The following is a 21,143-nucleotide window of genomic DNA, read 5'->3' as shown; positions in this document are numbered from 1 at the left end:
GCTAGATTGAAGGCACGCACAGCTTCCTGTTTGCATTTTTTTGCTTTGAAGTGATGGTGAATAGATTCATTAAATTAGAACAAAAAAACCTGCTAATTTGTTGCTTGTCTTCTGTTTCAAATGGATGATCTAAAAGGCTGAAAGTAGTTGTGTATTTGTTGTGATGCTGCTTGCAGTTTGTTACGAGGGAAGTAAGCTCCATCGGATTTTTAAGCAGTATTTTCCTTCCAGCAAAATCTCCAGGTCACAGCTCTTCCAATTACATGCAGAAGGCAGCAAGGAGACAAAGCTAGTCTGGATAGCTTTCTCTTTCAGCAGCAAAGTTTGCATTTCTTTTAATGTAGTTAAAACATTTGACAGGAGAGAGTGGGGTTTAGTGATGTGAGGTGATTTCCAAATGAGTGTTAGCTTTTTACTGACCTACTTTTGACTAGTGGTGTATTCTTGTCCATTACTTTTTGTCATTGAATAATGCTGATACATTAAGCTGTGTGCTTCAAGGGCATTGTAAAATTGCATGTAGGGGCAGGACTGAACTGTGAAAGTGCGAATTACTCTATCAGATCATACCCAATTAAAAAGTGACAAGCACAGCAGGAGAAATTGAAAGCAAGGTTTATCTTTCATGTAACATAAGAAGTCACTATATCGGTTAGAAACAAAGTGGGTGTGAAACAGATTCTCCACCTCTTCTCATCCCTCTCCAAAAATTAATAATATCTGCTGACTTCATTATCCAAAAGAATAAGCCCCTGAGTTGTAACATCTCCTGTTGAATGATATTACGACAATGGCAAGAGAAGGGGAAGTACAGCAGCCATCCACCTTTAAGCTCTCTGCTATCAAAGCATGCACTGGACCTCAGGTCAGCGCATTGGGGATTGACGGATAGGGAGGTTGGAAAAAGTGGTGGTAGTCTATATAAAACTGTAGTGCGTCATTAAAGGAAGACTTGCAGTCTTAGAGGCTCTCCGCAGTTCCACAGGAAGCGTAGGAATAAAAGCATGGTAAGGAAGCCAGGAACTTCTACTAAGCCCTGTAGTTGTTATAAAACTCCTACAAGCTAAGGAAACTTATTTAATTCCAGTGCCATTGCAAAAATCCTTATATAACCTTTTCCATAGCATTCACCAGCACTCCTCTAATGGTGAGGTGTGTCTGTGAATGTATAAACGAATGCATGGCACTTAAGGACATGGTTTAGTGGTGGACTTGGCAGTGCTAGGTTAACAGTTGGCCTGAATGATCTTATAGGTCTTTTCCAACCTAAACAATTCTGTAATTCTACGTACAATATAATCTTCCAGAATGAATCCCCCTGGCTCAAGATGTTGTGTTGCAGAACCTGTTCTGATGGTGAACCTGGATTAAAGATGTTATGAACAAAATTGTGGTGCTTTCCAGAGTACTAGGCTTGTGGTGGTTTTGGATTTGGGGTTTTTTGGTTGGATTTTGTTTGTTTGGTTTTGGGTTTGGGGTTTTTGGTGGGTTTTTTTGCTTTCTGGGTCCTTTTTTTTTTTTTTTCTATGTGTGGGTTTTCTGTTGGCTTTTGTTTTGTTGTTGGGTTTTTTTTTTGGGTGGGGTTGCTGATCTAATACACTAACTCATAAAATAAATAAAAAAAACCTGAAAAAGTAAATCAGCTTTGCAAAATGTGTCCTATATTTGCTATTGGAATGCAGACTGCTTCGGTGATGTGTGACTGCTGTGTGACCAGGTGAACACCACCACCTGCAGACAGTCAATGTTACATTGACCCTGATGCTTGCTGCTAATGGGTATTACCCAAGTGGCATCAGTTAGTGAACTCCTGTGTGTGTGAACACAACTTTAGCACAGCTGATTAGGTTAACACTGAGTTTTCAGGTTAGGCCTTAGTGTGTGATGTTCTACTTTGTGAAATAAATAAAAAAATACAGAAAATAAAAGGGGAAAGTAAGAAATATGAAGCATTTGATATGTTTAAGCTGTGCTTGGAGACATTGTGTTGTAGGACAAGATAGGGGGAGATGGATGGGTAAATTCACAGGGTACCTGATCCGTGTAGCAAGCTTTGCCCATAAAAACAGTGATGCTCTTGTAGAATGCATCTTCATATAGAATATGTATTTAATTGATGTACGAGTTAAGAGTTTAAAAGGGAACAACTGATTAAAACTCCTACCAGACTTGGAGATGGCAAGCAACTGTTAGGGAGGGGAAAAAAGCTATCATAATGTGAAAATTATGAAAAACTATCATAACATGAAAATTATTATCCTCTAAGAGCCCCCATTTGTACCCATGATGGAATGCAAAGGGTCATCAAAAAGAATAGCATTATTATTGTATGTTATGGTCAGTAGGTAGTTTAATGGAGTTTCTTCTGAGTGAAGAAGTTGTAGGGACTCATACACAGGCAATATCTAGATCCCAAGTTTAAAAAACAAACAAGCAAACAAAAAAAACCCCGAAAACACCCCTAAATCTCATAACAATCTTGAGTGCTAATTTGTTCCGTTCCATAGTGTTTTAGTTTTATCAGAAGTTTGATACAAGATTCATAACATTTTAAAGGACTCTTGTGCATGAACTGACAAATTGGTTAGGCTTGCCTGCTTCTCCTGAAGGTAAAGGGGAGGACCTAGCTTAGTGGGGTTTCTTTCTTTTTTTGTGTGTGTGGTTTTTGATTTTGTTTGGTTTTGGGTCAGGAGGAAACTTTTTGGTCAGGAGGAAACTTCTATAAACTGTGCCTTTGTTAGTCTCACAGTTTTTGTGGCACAACCAAGCGGTCAGTGCATTAATTATTGGATTTATTAATGTAATACAGATACAATAGACTTTCAAGGGGAAAAAAAGGGAGAAAACACCCACACTGTAATTTGAATGGGGAAGAGATTAATGGAATTCTTATTTCTAACTGATACATGTAAAATTTGTGGGCAAGAGATGAGTTCGTTTAAAAAACAAAACCAAAACTGTACAGTTATGCCATTACCTAACTTTGAGTTTTCTTTTACAGTGACCAGTGTAAAAGAAAATGCTGAAAAGTACATGGAGGTCCTGGAGGATAAACTACATAGGTAAGGATGATATCATGGAAACCTTTGAAAACTTAAAAATGCTTGTTAATGCAGCATTGACATGCATAATAGTGTTAGGGAATGTTTTGGAACTTGCATTAGAATAATGCCAAAACTAGTTCAAAGTTGTAAATCCCGTAAGTGTTATTTGTTAAGGCCTCTGTTCATGGCTATGTTCAGCAGCTTTGCCACCGGCCTGCTAATGGATGCAGGTAAAAGAAAGAAATCACAGTGTTCTGTAGTGTGTAGGACTGCTCTGGAGCGGTGTTGGTATGGCCAGAGAAAAGGGAACGTGCGTGCGGTTGGTGTGCGTTGCTCCAGCTCTGCCTGCAGGTGCTGTAATCCGTGGTGTGAGCTCCTGAACACCCACCAGCCCTGAAGTATTGGGGATGTGACAGCTGGTTGAAAAATTCCCCCTCTGTTCCTATTGAAAACCCAACTCTGAGCTGAGCCAAGGGATCCCTTACCAGAATTCCGGACATCTTTAACAAGTAATGACTCTTTATATAAGAGTTCTGAAAGAATGCCATTTTGAGGGATTGTGGAAAGCAAATAGAAACCAAGACAACAATGGGGATATTTTAAGAACTGAATCCTAATGCAGAATTTATTTATTTTTAGGCATGTTTTTTTTTTTTTCCCTAAACAAATGCTGGCATTTATTTTTCATTTCCTTACTGCGTGAAGGGCACTCTAGATCACCCTCAAGTTTTAGGCTGTTTCTTGAAATATGGTTAGTAAAGGTTGCTCTGCTGTTGCAGTGGAATCTTCTATTATAGTGGCCTTTGCCTTGCACAAGTATATTTATATTGGAAAAGAGATTTCATGGGAAGTAATTGGAGTTTGTGTCTTGATAAAATGCAACCCACCAAATTAATGTCGCTTCCTTTTCTATTACTGAGCATGTATAATTAATAAACTTGTTGCCCTCATTATTTTGTGTTGTATTGATAAAGAACGGATTCTAGATCTTTAGATCTGCTCCCTCATACTTTTGAATACAGAAGTATTTATTTTTCATAACTCTTAAATTTAAAATTAATTTAGAGCACTAAGTGAAAAATGATTGAAACAGACCTCAAAGATCAAGCTGTGTGTCTGCGTCCTGCCTAATCCCACCATACTAACATTTAAACTCCATATATTCGAATCCATCAGTGTAAAATGAGTCTTAAGAACTTTCTGTGGGTTGTCTTTTTGAAAAACATACTCTTTATTAAAAAAATGAAATATAAGGTATAACAATGTGTATTGATGCTTCTCTAGGCTGTATGGATTTAACTGACACATCAGGCTCCCAGAAAGAAGTAAATTTCTCTTTAACAATTAAATACTTGGAGAATCTGTATGGACTTTTTTCTCTTTCTGAGAATTTATGAGATAGAATTTGCAGTTGTGGCTTTTTCTAATTTATTTATGCTTTTTTGTATAGTTTTTGGGTTGTCTACCTGGACTTCTCTGCATCGGTGTCATAAATTGCAACACACTTTTTTGTGTCTTCATAGATGCTGTTAATGAGCTTGCAGCATGCTTTTTTCCCTTTTTCTGCTATTTGTGGGAGAAATTTCCATGCTGAACTGCCAATATTCATCCTGCTTCTGTGGGGAGTATCATTTCAGGGGAGGGATGAAAAGTTAAACCTTCTTTTTGGCACTGCTTTATATTTTGGAAACATTTTTTTTTTTTTTAATGAACAGTTAGTTAACCATTTCAAATTTCCCGTAGCAGATTTAAGAGTTGTCGAATATTGTAATATCATTTGTTGCTTTTATATGCAAGGATTCCCTTCCTCAGTACTACATAACCCTGGGCCTGTTTCGGCTATAGGCTTCAAAGTTTTGCTGTCGGGACAAGTGTTCTTCCCAGCCTTTGCTGAGGAGACGAATGTAGGAAGTCCGAGTACATCACTGCAGCCGTACTGGTACATTTAACATGCACTTTGGAGTTTGCCATCAGCTTCTCTTCCTCTAACAGACTGTTGTGGTGCTCCCAAGCTTCTAAAATTTCCCTTCCTGCCCTTAAGGAGAAAAAAAAAAAAAAACAACCCAAAAAAAACCCGTCATCAAGAAAACCCCCTAAAACTCACCAAATAAACCCAACAAAAAAACTCCCCAAAAACCCACCATGTGCTGGCCAAGTCCCCAGATGGCAAAGATGCAGTCTCCTGAACCAGTGACAATTTTTCAATATGTACAAATGGTATTATTCTAAAAATAGTTTATACCAAGTAATTAAGGGCTAAGAATTTCTTTTAATATTGGTGGGAAGAGAAAATATCTAGTGTTTTTACCAGAAAGAAGTCTCTAAGATGCTACATCTTTACTTTTTTTTAATATATTTATGTTAATAAAGTGGTTATAGATACTTGTGTTTTTTAAAGGTTGTTTGGGCTTTAAGTAATTACCTACACCTGCTTCACAGCCTGAGTAATTAAAAAAAATAAGCAAGACCCCAAGAGGTGGCTTTACACTCCCCCACCCCCATAGAGGAGTAAGTTGACAGACTGTTTCGCTTTTTTTTTGGTCTTCATATAGGTGCTCAAATTACTCCTTTATATGTATCATAACCTAAAGAAAGACTCTCTAAGGAAAATTTAAATAGTAAGTTTTAAGTTTACATTGTAGACAGAGGTAGAATTTGCATCTGGCTCATGATTGTGCTTTTTTAGTTGCCTTTGAAACCAATAGAGGATCAAGTCTGTGCAGCATGAATTAAAATAAGCTTCTAGAACTTTTCTCTGGATGAAACAGATCATTTTGCTAGCTAATGTTTTGAATAGGAACAACCTAGATTCAAAACCCTTCAATATAAGATACAGCTTCAAAATAACGTAGATCTGTTAGAAATCTAATTTTTGTCCACTTCCAGAAAAAAATTAATGGAGCAAACTCAGACCAAAAACAGCTTTAATGACTATTAAAATTAAAAAGTATCTGTTTTATCAATTAAAATGTTTTTCCTCCCCTCCTCCTTTTCTCTTTTGTTTATTTTCTTAAGTAAAGTCTGGAATATACTCCTCTTGTGATTTTTTTTTTTGTTGGTTCGTGTTTTTTTTGGGGGGGGGGAGAACCTAGCTTATTCGCTGGGGTGCCTTTTTTTTTTTTTTAAAACACATACAGTACTTCTGACTGCACCCTACAGAATACATCTGTTCTCAAGTAGCTTAATAGAACATTACTCTGATTAAGAGCAGTACTCTTTTAATAGTCTTGCACCTACACAAAAGGGGAAATATGCGTTGACAAAAAAGGAAATATGTTTAGTATCTAATAATCTCACCCTAAAGAAGGCCAACCACCCATTAAATATACAGATTACTTGACGTTGTTTTTTCCTTTAAAAATACAGTTTGTTTTCTGAGCAGTGGATTGACAGTTGTAGAGGATAGTATCCTTCAAGAAAAGAATAAATAAATAGCATGTTTCATAATCCTGCAGGCTGTCTCTTTTCCAGTCACCAATATACATCAAGCCACTCCTAGAGTTTATACATTAAATCACTAGCTGCTCTTTTGAGAATGTAAATACCCTTGCCGTCACTTCCACGGCAGACCTTGCAAATCGTTTACCTTTTGCTAGTAAAGAGGAGATGTGCAAAAGTGGTCAGAGTTAGGATAATGAAACTGGGTGCAGTGAAGACATCTGTCTGTATGAATATTTGAAGTGCAAGAAGTTTTGCTTAGGCAACTGCAGCTCATCACTTGAGCTGTTTAAGAGGGATTGTACGGGAGAAGTTTACTATAGCTGTCCCTTACTACAAGTTTACTATAGCTGACCCGTGGTCTTCCACAGAAAGTGTATTTCTTCATCTCACTTCTTTCCACTCCAAGTGAAGGCTCTGCTGGAGCTTTATATCATTACCATAACTGAAGTGTGCTTCAGCAGTCCAACTCTTTCAAGAACCACCAAGTTCTGCCATAAGTGAGCTTAAGTCATGTAAATGGTTGAGGGTCATGAAATGAGCCCAGGAGAGGGTCCTATAAAGCCATAAGAGCAGAAGATTTGGGTTGGGATTTCGTTCTTAAATGCTGTCTCCTAAATCAATACAGATTTTGCAAATGTGTGGGGTACCAATAAACACCTTTGAAATCGATGGACAGAAAGTACAAAGTTACATTTGTTTAGATACTTAGATGTGGGAATCCTTGTCTAGACTTGGGGTTTGTAAATATTCACTTGTTTTTGAAGATACCAAAAAAATCGCCTGCCTTTTAAATGGATAAGAAACCTTTGAAATGTATTTCTGCATGAAAAGTCATAATCCTCTCAGTTATTTGCTAGCTTTTACATATCTCAATGAAAATCGTGCGACATGAGCAATTGTGTATCTATCACATTTTACATGCGCTGTGTATCTCATTAAGTCTCTGTCCTAGCTTCAGCCTATTTCCCTTCCAGCGCAGAGGGGGTTGTGAGAATGCATGTGCATAAAAAGATTGATCTGTGTGAGAACTGTATTTGATAGCTGGAGAAACGAAAACAAATGTGTGGAACGAGGTAACATTTAAAAAAAATAAATTTATCTTCCAGACCATTGCCTTTGTAGTATATGTTCCACAGGAAATACAGTTATCTTATAAAGTGCTGTGCAAAACCAGGAATTCAGTTACATCACTGAAACATGCAGTAAAAGGCTTTGCTTCTTTCAGCTCAGTCTTACCTTTGGAGACACTACTGTGCTATGCCTGCAGTAGTAGAGGGAAACAAGCCATTTAAAAAAAAAAAACCCAACAAACCAACTTTTTCTTTTTATATAGTTTCTATACTTTTTAAGTATTTCTTTATACCAAAGAAAGCTAAGATTAAATTAATGGTGCAAATCGACTTCATGAGATTTAGGATGAAATAACAATGCTTTTATTTTTCAAGCATCCATTTAATAGATATCCATAGAAACATGTTTGGAATACATTGCCCTTGTGAAACTTATTAGAAACTGATAATCTGTGAAAGTTTGCACTCTTAAGCAGATGGAGTAAATGTGGTGGAATTGTTATAAAAGAGCATCATCTGAAGATTTATTTTTTTTGTATGCTGTGAATGATTTGACATTTACCCTAAGAACTGGGGTTTTTGGCATACCAAATATTTCCTGAGTGGCATTGCGTGTTAACATGAAAGTTGTGCCTGAACCATAGCTTGAGCAATTCGTGATAGATATGATATACAATGAAGGAGCATCTCACAAGCGAAAATACATTTTGAGGGGGGAGGAGGCAGAGAGCAGATAAAATGTCAAAGATCTTGGGACCATCATTCATCCTTCTGCGTGCACTCAGAATGTAAGAGCCAGACCTGTCATGGAGCATTGAACCCTGAGGCAGCAGAAACCCCAGAAGGAGCTGCCTTCATCGCTAATTAAACAGTTAGCATTTAAACGTTTCTCAAAACTGTCCTGGGTTGAGGTGAGATCCCTGCATCCAACTCGAGCTTTTTAGCCTCCTGTACCCACCCAGAGCTCTGTTTGAAGTCTGACGCCGCTTTTGAAGCGCAGCCTGTGGTGTCCAAGCCTACCAGTACAAGCTTGCAAATATCAGGCATTTTCATGACGAAGTTCCTCTGTGGCCATCTACAGACTCTTCTGTAAGGGTAAGGTTTCATCTTGGGCTGTTAGTGTCCCGTATGTCATTGTGTAGAAAGCCTGGTGTCTGCCAGAGGAGAACTGCAGCGCTAAGGCTGCTGAGGAAGGCTTTCCAAAAGCTTTCCCCTCTTGTATAGGCAGGGGCACAGGCATGCTTGGGAATGCCAGATGGCCTGCGGTAATTCTGTGTAACCTGTGACCTGCCTCAGTCGCACTGTTTCAGCTGCTGGGAGGATATAAGTGCACAGATAGGACTGAGAATGCCATCCTTGCCTACCTCCCCCCAAGACTCTGTGTTTTCCACTGCGCTTCCAAGACAGCTCACAGCCCCATCCCTTGCCAGATAATGATCCAATCTTATTTTGCTTACCAACAGTTCTGCTGCAGGAGTGTTAAATGCAGGTTAGACAAAATACAAGATCCTTCTGGTGACTCATTTAGTCCCTTTCTTCTTCCCAGCTGGTCTAAGTCATACACAGCTGTGAGAACATTAGCTCTGAAATTGTGAGCAGCAGACACTTTATATGCGGTGATGCATTCCTTTATATCTCATGGCCCACATGGTGATGGCTTCTAAATCCCTTATCATAACTGCCTCAGGCTGGAAACAATTTTTTTGTACCATCTGATGTAAAGATGACATTTCTTGAGCTGAGGGAATTTAATGTGATTGTACTGTTCTCCAGGCCTCAAAAAGATTATGCTGTGGCTTCCATTCATCACAAAAACAGGGCTTTTTAGTTGCTTTTTCTAATTCCCAGATAGGAATCATGAAATTATTTTGGGGGAATAATGTTGTTCAAGAATAACTGGTGACAATTACGCAAAGGTGTTTTATTGAGCTATTTTCTGTGCTATTCTGCAAGAATGGGGAAACGAATAAATATGCCTGCTAGTAAGATGTACTATTGCAACGACTCTGCTTTGCCGTTGTTGGTTGCTGAATGATACAGCACCTGGTAACTTTGCAAACATATGCAAAACCTCTCTTCTTTAATTGATTCTTTTTTGCTATTTGTCTTGGTTCGTTTTCTGTTCAGCAATCTTTGTTTTCATGTTAATGGGTGGCTTTTTTTCAACTCATGGAGGCACGGTGCAGGAAATGTAGTGGATTCTTACCCTGATCTAAGGTGTGCTCATCTGCATGGCTCTTTGTTCACTGAAGTGTGAAGGGGATTGTGTTTAGGACAGCCTGCATTTATTGAAGAAGCAGAAGTCGAGCCCAAGGCGTGTTTTATCTGATCTCATACATCTGTGACTTTTTTTTTTTTAAAGGTTTCAATCTAACATCACTTGACTAGTTCAGAATAAATGTAGCTGCAACCGGATTGCTCAGGCTGCTAGCGTATGCCTGCATTCTGCATCAGAAATTTGTGGTTTTCATTTGCAGGCAGTATTTTTAATGTGTTTGAATGTGTCATCTTCACTGAGGTCTATCCCTTCAGACAAGATGTCCAATGTCCTGAGGGTCCCATGCTAGAAGAGGACAAGTCAGGAATAGTTGCCACCATATCACATTCCAGTTTGCTTGAAAATGAACAGTCTTAAAACGGTTGTTCTCTTCCCTTATTATTCATCCTGTTAGTTCACATACCAAGTGTCTTGGGTTGTCTCAGGTATCCTTTAAAACATACTAAGTTTCAGAAATGTTTTTGGGAGCAGAGCTGGGTATGAACGCTCTGAATAGCAGAGCACACCGAAGGGACGGCGTTTTATGCTGCTGATGGTCTTCAGGCTGGTCTAAGATGGTCTTAGAATGCATCAAAAGGACTGAGTGTCTTTGTGGATGCATACATAGCTCTCTTTCTTACCTGGTTACGACTTCTCTACTGTTCCCCTCTGCATGGGATATTTATTTTTTTTAATATAATATTGCTTATACAGGGGTAGTTTCCTAAAATGTTGTTTGCCTGTGACTTCAAGCTGTTGTTCGTGAGTTATCTTTATCTCCCTGAAAAAGTGTCCTTGGATGTCAGTGTAATCATTTGTGTTGCCGGCCCCGTGAAACAAAGGGCTGCAGGACTAGGCCTGGTGTGATTGTCTTAAATACTGAAAACTTGAAACACGGTTACAAGTTGATGTTACTGAAAGTGAATATGCTAAATAACTTAGCAGATTCACAAAACTGGAAAAAGTTTTTGCACAATTCTATGACATCTGAAGGCATTCTCCCTCAACTGTAATTTGCTGTTCTTTAAACAGTCTCTTTTTGAACATATTTTGTAGTTTTACCATACTGATGGGTTCCCAAAAAGGATTCAACCACCACCAAAAAAACTTATCTGGGTTCAGTAATGTTGAAAAAGCAGTGCGGTGTCACCTAACCCATATGGGGATGATCAAAGACTTTACTTTGGAGAATCAATTCTCCTTGTTCTGAACAGTGCATTCACTTTGTTGCAGTTACCTTATCCCTCAGTCTACATGAGAGACGCTGTCATGAAAACAGTATTGTTGTTTCTTAAAGGCTCGTGTTTTCCTGATATTCTCTTCCAGCCTGAAAACAGCAACTTATGTCATAGCACTTTGCTGTGGAAAGGTTATGATGATACCAGGCATTGAAGGATTATCACCTCAACAGTGTAACTGGTAGCAAGAACACAGGAACTTGTGAACAAAAATAGCATTTTAAATAGATTTCTATAGGGGAGGGAAGAATTGTCAAAATGGCATGTACGTGCACAGTTGCTCCCGCTCAATATTCAGAAATGGTATTCAGGCTTTTTTACTATCCAACTGACTGTTTTGGTGCTAATGTAGCGAGGGGAAGTTCACTTGCCCAAAATATTAATGAATAAAAGGAGCATGAATAATGAAAAGCAAGCTGCTAAGTATGCTACTTAATAAATTACAGGTGATTTTTTTGGTTGATGTATTGGCCCAGCCTTATTTGGGAAATACATACTTTTTTTATAATAGTTTTGGAAACTTAATTTTCACAACGGTGAATCCAATTAACAGAGAAAGAAAACTTAAGTATCCATTCTTATTCTATTTCTTGTTTCCCCCTCTGTTTTAAGTTTGTGTGCTGTCTTGTATGCTGTTCTTGAATTGCTCTTAGCAAGTTAGCATTCTTAGAGAGGGGGCTTCTGATTCTTCTCCTGGTCTTTCCTTTATTGTGGCTTCTCTGTCTCCCTTCCTTCCATTTGTCTTGTTTCCACTTTGTAGATTTTATTCTTACCTTCTTTGCTTCCAGCTTTATTCCTTAGCACACCTATTTTTGTGTATCTCCTCTCTGTATATCATGGGGGGGGTGAAGTTGGGCAGTAGGAATGTAAGAAAGCGCTTGATTCACAGAAAACCTATTCTCACCTTTAAAACACAGCAGATTATTTTTCAAGATATCTTAGACTGCAGGACCACAGTTCAGGTTCCCATTAAATGTTCTTATTACCTTCACAATCACTTACAATATATTTGAAAACATCTGCAATGTCCTGACAGAGTATAGTATCTTAGAAGCTCTTAGTAAATTTAAATAATCTCACAAGAAATTTGATGGTATTGCTTCATGGAAATAGATTAGCCTAGATTAACTGGGTCTGGAGGAGAGGAGAGAATCTTTGCTGTTCCTTTTGTCTGTGGATGTGAAAATGTAGCTAATACCCACAAGGGGTGGAAACTGAAATCATCTTTCTGGAAGTGCAGCAGATAAAGTTTGTAATCATGTCCCTGCGGCATAGCGTGCATTTCATCTTCAGGGTGATCTGGTGCCAAGTGCTAGTGGAGATCCTTTGATAGACAAACACACGTCTCGTGCCAGGATGCGACTCTTGGTTCCTGACCTGTAACTTGTGTCTCTCAGCACTGACAGAACTAATATTTATACTCATCTATAGATAAAATGCACATTGCACAAGCAGTAAAAACGGAGGAGGGCTTCTTCCACTAAGTGAGAAACTACTGAAAAACAGAACCTTAAAACCATGGTTGCTTCTATCTGTGGCCTCCACAAGATAGGAGAAAATTGCATTGATGGAACCCACCATGTCTTTTTTGGCAGTAACAAGGATCTTCTGGGTCTGCAGTGATAAAATGAATGCTGGTTGCAAGGGGAGGAGGACTTTGTTTTCATTCCTGAGGAATTAAAACTGCTGGCTGAAAGTGCGGAGGGAGATTTTTGCAGAAAGCAAGGGATGTGATGGGGAGGCTTTTGAGTCCAGCAGTTGTCTGGGGGAAGGGAACACTACAGAAAATGTACTTTTCCACTGTAAGTCCTAGTAGGCAGTTAGTATTGCACCCATGTATATTTGGTATATATTGTGCCCTGAACATCTTTTAATGACCGTTTGGCTTCTGTATGAGGTGATAAGACGTGAAGAAGGGCACAAGTATCACAAGCTTATCAATTGTTGCTGTCTCTTCTTCCTTTTTTTTCGCATTTTGCCTGTTCAGGGATTCTGGGTCATAAATATTGATTTATTTTTTTCCATTTTTAATTGGGAGGTGAAGGAACTGTGGCACATGATTTTACTGTTTTATGTCAAGTTGAGGAAAGCTCTGTTCTCTTTAAACTTAATCTCAGCATTGAAAAATAGATCTTTTTGTTAAAAAAAAGGAGGTCAGATATGAGGCCAGTTTCCAGTGTCTCTAAAGCTTTAAGGCTTTAGAAAAAGCAAAGCACATGGTCACACATCCTTTACTAACTCTCCAAATTAATTCAGGTTTCATCCAGGCTAGTGCTTTTTCAAAGTTACTGAATTAACTGCAGTAGTTAGTGTGCAGCATTGGTAAAGAGAAGGTGACAGGGGATTTTGCTGCTTATTCATGGAAAAGCTTGCCTGCTTCCCCCCCCGCCCCTTTCTTCCAGGCTTTTTGTCTTCCATTCATTTTATGCTTACCATAGCAAAAATCACCAGAGGACAAGGCTGGGTCTCCCCTTCTAAAAACAGAAAGTATTGCCCTTGCTTAGAAAGAAAATGCGCTGAAAGTTCACAGCCTCTCTAGCTGGTTTGTAATTGTGTATTTTGCTATGATCTTTTCTTATTCTGTGTGCCTTTTTTTTTTTTTTTGTACGCTGCATTGTTCTAGTGCTGGTCAGTCAAGCCCACAAAACCAGGGTTCAACACTTTGCTGAAACTCATTAATGTCATGGTAGTCCTCTCCACTGCAAACTCTTGCCTCATCAATAATAAGTAATTCTACATCGTTTTGCTGCTTTGGTGTGCTGAGGTTTCCCTATTTTGGAGCAGAACGTTTCCTTTGTTTTTTCAATCACAGAATCACAGAAACTTCAGAGTTGGAAGAGACCTCTAGAGATCATCTAGTCTAACTCCCCTGCTAAAGCAGGATTGCCTAGAGCACAATCACTTGTGCTCTTCCCTGTTTTCTCATCTCTTTCTATTTGAGTGAATTATCATAGAATCATAGAATAGTCTGGGTTGGAAGGGACTTTTCAAGGTCATCTAGACCAACCCCTCTGAGATGAGCAGGGACATCTTCAACTAGATCAGGTTGCTGAGAGCCCCATCCAACCTGACCTTGAATGTTTCCAGGGATAAATTACATTAATTTTATTAAGAGTTTGAAATTCATATTAATCAATTTTTTTTGTTTGTTAATCAGTTATACTTGTGAATGTGAAGAGGACCGCATTTCGTGAATGGTGAATGTCTAACATGACTGACATCAGTCACACCGGCTTTCTCTCCCCTGCGAGTAGGCTGTGTGGCTTTTTGTCCTGGAAGCCTATACAGTTTTTCTTATCGATATCTATGTTAATGTGTATTTGCATTAATGAAGGGAAGGTTGATACAATGAGCTTTGATGATATGCTTTTAAATAGTTTTCCATTTCCAATGCAAAAATGCTTTGGCTGTGAGGTATTTCTATCTCACAGCTCCATTACACTTCAGAAAGAATATTCAGCTGCTGACTTCATCCTAGGATTTTCAGATAAGGTCCAAGACCATCAACATGAGGATGCATTTGCAGGTGCTATAGCTGATGAGGAGTTACCTCCGGATACTTTGTCAAGCTAAAGGATAGTGGTGTCATCATCCCATCCAGATAATGGAGAAAATTTGCACCAGGAGGTGCTAGCGTTATTTGCAGATGTTTAGTAAGGGCATAGTGTCAGGTGAGAGGCACTGTAGAATCTAGGGACTGAGCTTGAAAACTTGATAAAAAGACATCTGCTTAAGCGGAAACTGGTTCCTGTAATTTCGTGGGACTTTTCCTAGACTTTTGTTTTTACTGAGAAAAAGGTGAGTGCATCATGGCTGTAAACTTTTCAAAGTGCTTCTCTTTGCCCATCAGCATCACCTGTGCCTTGTCCGGCACTGCCCTGCTCTTGTCTTCTCTGTGAGCTAATTTCATGCAAACCTCAACTTATCTTAGTTGTGGAGGTATGACTATGTGAGGAGAGGAGTGTGCAAAGCTGTTTGTCACCTCTGTCCGTGGCATTAAGCTTTTTCTGTCTTCTCAGGTCCTCGTAGTGGTTGCAAGTAGGTTAATATGCATAGTGAGAAAGACCTCCTGAACTCGGCAAGAAAATTGTTCGGAGGTGGACATTTATTTTCCTACTGCTACCGTTTCTGAGTGCATTCCTGAAGACAAGACTTGAAACCAGTTTGTGCGTTTCTCAGGAACTTTGTCTTGAGCAGGATTGCCATCAACAGTGGTAGTGGGTGTAGAGCAATCAAGGAAGGTGAAGATGGACGTTTGACGTCATCTGCCTGCTGTCCAGCTGTGCTGCTAAAGCCTTCTGTCCTGTGTTTGGATGATACATTGCTCAAAGTCCTGACCGGCCAATTATATACAAGCATCAAGATGATTAAACAAGTAGAAAATAAATAAAATATCACCACCTGCATGGCATGAGTATGAAGATGTAGGGTAGCTCTATCTTGTATGCAACTGGGACAGTTTTTCCCACTAGCATTTGGAAGTATTCATTACTTAATGTACTTACTGCTGGGGATGTACTCTGCCAGTTTGGGAAGAAACACAGGTCCCAGCAATGTGAAATGTGCTGTCAGCAGCAGCACTGGTTCCGTTGTAGCTAACAGGGTTCAACCAGGGAGGATCTGTAGACCCTGCCTTTTCTGTTTTGCTCTGTTTGAACCAGAACAGGATTTGGCTCCTGACCTTATTTGACCCTGCAGCAACAGTGGGTCATATTGTGCCCTCGGGTGTTTCAGAGGAACTCCGTAAGCACATGGCTATTGACATCAGTATTTGGCCAACACTCTCATTTTTCCAGGTGTGACTTCCTGGTTACAAAGGGTGAATTTCAAGGTACATTCCCACATGATGACAGTATATCATCTCTCCCAATTGTATCTTTTCTAAAAAGGCATTTCTTTGTCCTGTTGTTTTTAATTGTTATATATGCTTAATTCCTGCTCAGTCGGTAGTATGCAGGGTGATTCACATTCCCAAGTGCACTTGACACTGAAACTCTAAATCTGTTACCCTTTCAGAGAGGGGAATATATTACAAAATGTTGAATTTCATACCAGAGAACAGAGGTGAATAAAAATGATGGGAGAATTATAAATTCCTTCTATATGCTTCCTAATGCTTGTGGTCAGAGACTGTAATAAAGAATAAGAGATCAGACTCATTATTCTAATTGCTTTGCGATAAGAACGTGTTCTTCTCTCGGTATAAATAGCCATTGCTGCTATTGCAGCAGTGCGGATTTGTGGCAGCTGAGAATGTGACCTCAATGCAAACGCTGTGCTTTGTTCCTGTGGCATACTTTTGGAAACAAGTGTATCTTCTTGGATTAGAACTGGTTGTGACTTTGAAAGCCACTGAATTGCATCAGTTTCGGTGGAAGTCACTAGAAGTTGATTCCATTGTGGGGTTCATGCTGATGACAGTATCTAGGTTTGTGAGCGGGTCAACTGTTTGAACAGAGCTTAGATGAGTACATAGATCCTGAGATGCAGGCTTTCCAAAGTCAGGGCCTAATTCATGCCTCCTCTTTAAATCTGATTTGGGATCAAATATTAAATAGTGCAGAAAAAATATCTAATTCCAGCAGTTCTCATTCAGTCAAAAAAAAAAAAAACCAAACCAGCCCAACTGTTTAATGACATTGTGGGGCTTTGCTGTTATTGCAGGAGCCAAAGGCAAGCAGGATGCAGACTGAGTTATCAGAGCTAGTACCAAACCTGAAGGTACCTTATCAGATTACGAATGAGGTAAATGATAAACTAGGGTTAAGAAGCTGGCTTTATGTGTACTGCTTAATAAGAAGAATTCCCTGGTAGCTTACTCCTCATCTATCAAAGTTAAGTATTTTATTCTTAGAACAGATTATTTGTAATAGATGTTTCAGTGGAGGTAGGGGCAGAGGACCATTACTCTGTTCCATTTTTTAAAGAGAAGTAAATAGTCCTGAAAGTAGGTAGTAAATTTTTACATTATAGATTAGGTAATTTAGTAAAAATAAACTGTACAGTAAATGTAGGGACAAAATTGAGTAGTAAATTCTTACTACAAGGTGCCTTCCTTCTTCCATTTTAAATTACTTAATTTCCTGCGTTCGACATGTCGGTCCTGTTCCTGCATCCGCCTTGCATTAAGAATCAAAGTGAAAACCATCAGCTGCAGCAGTCTATCATTTTGTGTTTCCAGTGGAGATAATTTAAGTATAACACAGTGGCATTGAATATTGATAGAAAGATGACAGGCCGTGATTAAAGTTTTGTGCTGGGTAAAATAGATGACTGGAGGATTGAAGAGAAAATGACAAAAATATTGTTCGGTATTGTGTGGTATCTTGTTTTTTAATAACACTAATCGAATGTCCGTTATTGGTTTTAAGCACTAGAAAAATTGTTCTTCCTTGTTGTTTTGAACAGGCCTTTCAGAAAAGAAAAAGCTAATATAAAATATGTACATTTCACATAAAATACAAGGTGGTAGTTCTGTCCTTAAGATGCTGATATCAGGGTTTTTTTCTGTGGTCAAGAGAAAGATGTCATGATTCTTAACAGATTGGTTTTGAATTTCAGTTTAGATTCTAATCCTTCAGTATCCTGGATACAGTAGGTAATGTTTTACTGAGTGGGAGAATTTGGGGATAATGAGCGTAACTGATAGGCTTAATTTTATTTTTTTTAAACATTTGGCAGAAAATACTATCAGATACTTATGTGTTTCTGTTTACTGAGATCACTGTGAGGGGCCATGTATTTTTACATGAATATTATTTCTTATTTGTTATTATTAGCCTCTTTCTGTGAAAAACTCTGTCTTAATGGGAAGGAATTTTTTAAGAAATGTTTTATGAAGTCAGTTCAAGTTAATAGCATTTGAAAGGTCTGAGAAAATTCCTTAGGAATCTTAATATCCAACCATCATAATAGAATGGATTTAACTGTTTTTTCTTAATTATACAATTTATAGAATTGGTGGTGTAACCTCATTATGCATATGTACAAAATGCCCAAGACTGATTTAAGGTATTAATGTGAGATAATTTAGATTTTCTTTGTGTGTGTGTTGGGGGGGCGGGGGGGAGAGTGGAATTTATGAGAGGGGGGTGCAACCTATGTCTGGTTCATCAATTTGTTTACATACAGTTATTGCTGTAAAACTTCATTATGCTTCATTAAATCAAAATCTATGGTACTAGAGAGAAAAATGGAATTATGGAAGGAGATCAGATACACTGGTCCCACTTGCAGTTGGTCCAGAGCAGTGATTTGCTTCCTCCTAACGCGCGGTTTGTCTTGCCTTCTGCACTAAAGGCTGTATTCTCATTAACGTTTCTCAGCTGCTGATAGAAATCATTCAGCTACAAATCCGAAGTAGGAAACCGCCTCCACTCACAGCTCCCCTTTGTTTACCCTGCTTTGACAATTTGGTACGCACGTTGGAAACCTCTATTGTAGCGCTGTGAAATATATAATAGTTATGTGGTATGTTGATTGTCCTCCACAGTCACTACCGTTATGTTAAAAGGAAAGTATTTATACAAGTTAAAAAGTCTTATTTCCTTCATATTTGTACATCTTCACGTACATACATCCACCTATGCATACTACAAAGTCCTTCACATGAGGATAAAACAACACAACTGAAAGTGTTTGCAAATAGAGCATGTTATAAACATAACATGTAATTTAGGTGTTCTCAGCTAGTTAATTCTATAGCGCAGCATATGCTTGTTCTGTGCATGATCTTTCATAGGATCTTCATCCAAAGACACAACTGTGAGCTATCACAAATAATAAAATGGCAGTGTTACCTGCTAGATAACAGCACGGGGCAGGGGGAGGGTAGAAGCAGGGAAGGAAAGAGTTCCATTTCAACTGAAAAGGAGTATAAAGACCTGTGGAGGTTGTCCCTGCGGCCAGACCTGCAGAAATACACTGTCCCTGGAGGGGCAAGGAGAGAAGTGAAAGCAGCAAGGTCTGTGCAGCAGGCAGCAGCAGTCTGAAGGAGGTTGCGCAGCGTTTGAGTGGTTGTGTTCTAGCGTGGCATTTTTCCTTCCAAAGTGGTTTTGTTACACTTCAGTTCCATTCTGTGTTTATTTTACTGGGCCTAGGGTGTCTACAGTGTTAAATACCACAGATGAACAGGTGTCTGCCCGTATTTGTGTTTCTCCACTAGGACTCATCTGAAATTTGGCCAAAGTGGGAAAGGAGGGAATTGAACCGTTGCTGCTCTTTTTGCTCACAAAACCAAGAAAAATGATAGCTCCTAATCCCATAATAACTTGAAAGACTGTGGTGGGTGTTTTCTGGTAATGTTGTAGAGGTTAGACCACTCAACAAAATACAGGAGACCTGGCTCCAGTTAGCCTGCCTGCTGCACCTCCAGGTATACTCTGCCTTGCTACATCCCTGAGGATGCCACAGCCACCACATTGAGGGCTGGGCTGGTGACTGGTTTCCTCAGATCTGTCCCTTTCTGCACATTTGTCTCTGCTCCTGAGATGCTGTAGAAAGCAGAGCCCCTGCTATCACCTATTCTTCTAGCTGTGTGAAAGTAGTTTCCACATCTCTGTGCTGCATTGTAATGTCTTGTCTGGGTGTGCTGGATGTCTTTTGGATAGGGCTGTTGTGCAGAGGACTTGTCTGTGGCTTTATAGATATTATAAAAGTCAGCCCAGAGCAAAATATTAGGTGTCAAAAATGTAGGAGTCTAGAAGTTAGATGGGGATTGTGAGGATTGCTTTCTTGGGCTCTTGTGCTTCTGTGTTCTCCAGTGGGTCGAACATCACATTTAAAGAGGGTCAGCTACTTATTGTTTTCTAGATATGTTTTGTAAGGGAGAAGGCAAGGTCAGAAAAACAAATTGTGCCAGAGAAAAGTACTACAAGCTTCAGACTTTGCCTAGGAGTCCTAGCTAGTCTCCAAGGTAGGTGTTAGAGCAGGTTGTCATCCGACAGGGGAGTGTGGAGTCCTTCGAGGAGTGAGTCTTGTTTTTACACGAAGTGCAATAATAGTGCTGAACAGCAAACAAGTATTGTCAGCAAGCTTTAAAATAAGAGAGTAGAATGAATGTCTCACGCACTGGGAGACAACCACATGATCGGAACAATATGAAGTTAATTCATGAGATTTTTGCCTCCTGAGGAGAATGGAGAGAAGAGACACAATGCAAAGAACTGAGTTGTGAAACTGAGGTTGTATGAAGGGGTTTATAGGATTAGGGAGACTTAAAGAAGAAAAAAACCAAAAAGTTGTGATTTCAGATGTTTAGCAAAGGTGACTTTATAGTGTGCAGGTCAAGGAAAAAAAAAGTTTTGCTGCTTGAGCAGAGTCCAGGTTTTCTTTGGCCCTTTTCCCGCATCTGCTTTCTTCTGTTTTTTTATGTTCATCAACTGAGAGCTGTGATCTGATGAGCCTTAGCTATACCTTTTCCCTTATCAGTCTGCCATTGCACGCCAGCCAGATGGGGAAAACAGGGTTGTGTGCCTCCCTCTCCTTAGAGCCTCATTTGACCCACTGATGGGAACATTGTAGTCCTTGGTTTGTTCCATAGATTGGTTGTAGGCATCTTAAAATGTAACAGTTAAGGTTAAAGATCAAGAACAGATCAGGCTGGAAGCCTTTTTTTATGAAGGACAGAAGCAAAACATATTCTGAAGTAGTAAGTACTGTTAAATACAAGAAAGGCTATTAATGCATGGCTGTGAATTAATAGGATACACCAAAAGAGAGGGGTGGATTTCTGCTACCAGTAAAACAATATGGTTGCCTGCCTTCCTCTAAGTATTGTTACTCCGTGCTTTCTTAGGCTTGCCTCCTTTGTTCACTGCATGGCTGTTACCTTAAGAAAAGGCAACAAAGACATAACTAAATGTAGAGTAGGAAGAGCTAGTTCCTCCCCTGTGGTGCAAAATATAAATAGAAGTAAGTGACCAATATCTAGAGAAACTTTCCCTACTTTGTACAATAGATAACAAAGAATGGGGATATAAAGCAAAGTCTTTTGATTCGTGTTACCATTTCCTGCAAGCCTCAAAACTTTCCAATCATTTTAATTGTTGTAATGAAAATCCCTGTTGGTTCTGCCAGACTATTTTTGTTGCTT

General features: G+C 39.1%; 1 protein-coding gene across 1 annotated transcript in view; it reads left to right on the top strand.

Annotated features, from left to right (window-relative positions):
- Window positions 1-21,143, top strand: part of DISC1 (DISC1 scaffold protein) — a 209,641-nt gene that overhangs the window by 156,880 nt on the left and 31,618 nt on the right. Inside the window, 1 exon segment of the mRNA XM_063329039.1 lies at window positions 3,002-3,062. Within this exon segment, the coding sequence (XP_063185109.1) occupies window positions 3,002-3,062 (61 nt within the window).

The sequence above is a fragment of the Chroicocephalus ridibundus genome, chromosome 3, assembly GCF_963924245.1.
Source record: "Chroicocephalus ridibundus chromosome 3, bChrRid1.1, whole genome shotgun sequence".
NCBI classification, from domain to species: domain Eukaryota; kingdom Metazoa; phylum Chordata; class Aves; order Charadriiformes; family Laridae; genus Chroicocephalus; species Chroicocephalus ridibundus.
The sequence above is the reverse complement of the archived record's forward strand: the minus strand, read 5'-3'. Positions and strand labels throughout refer to the sequence as shown.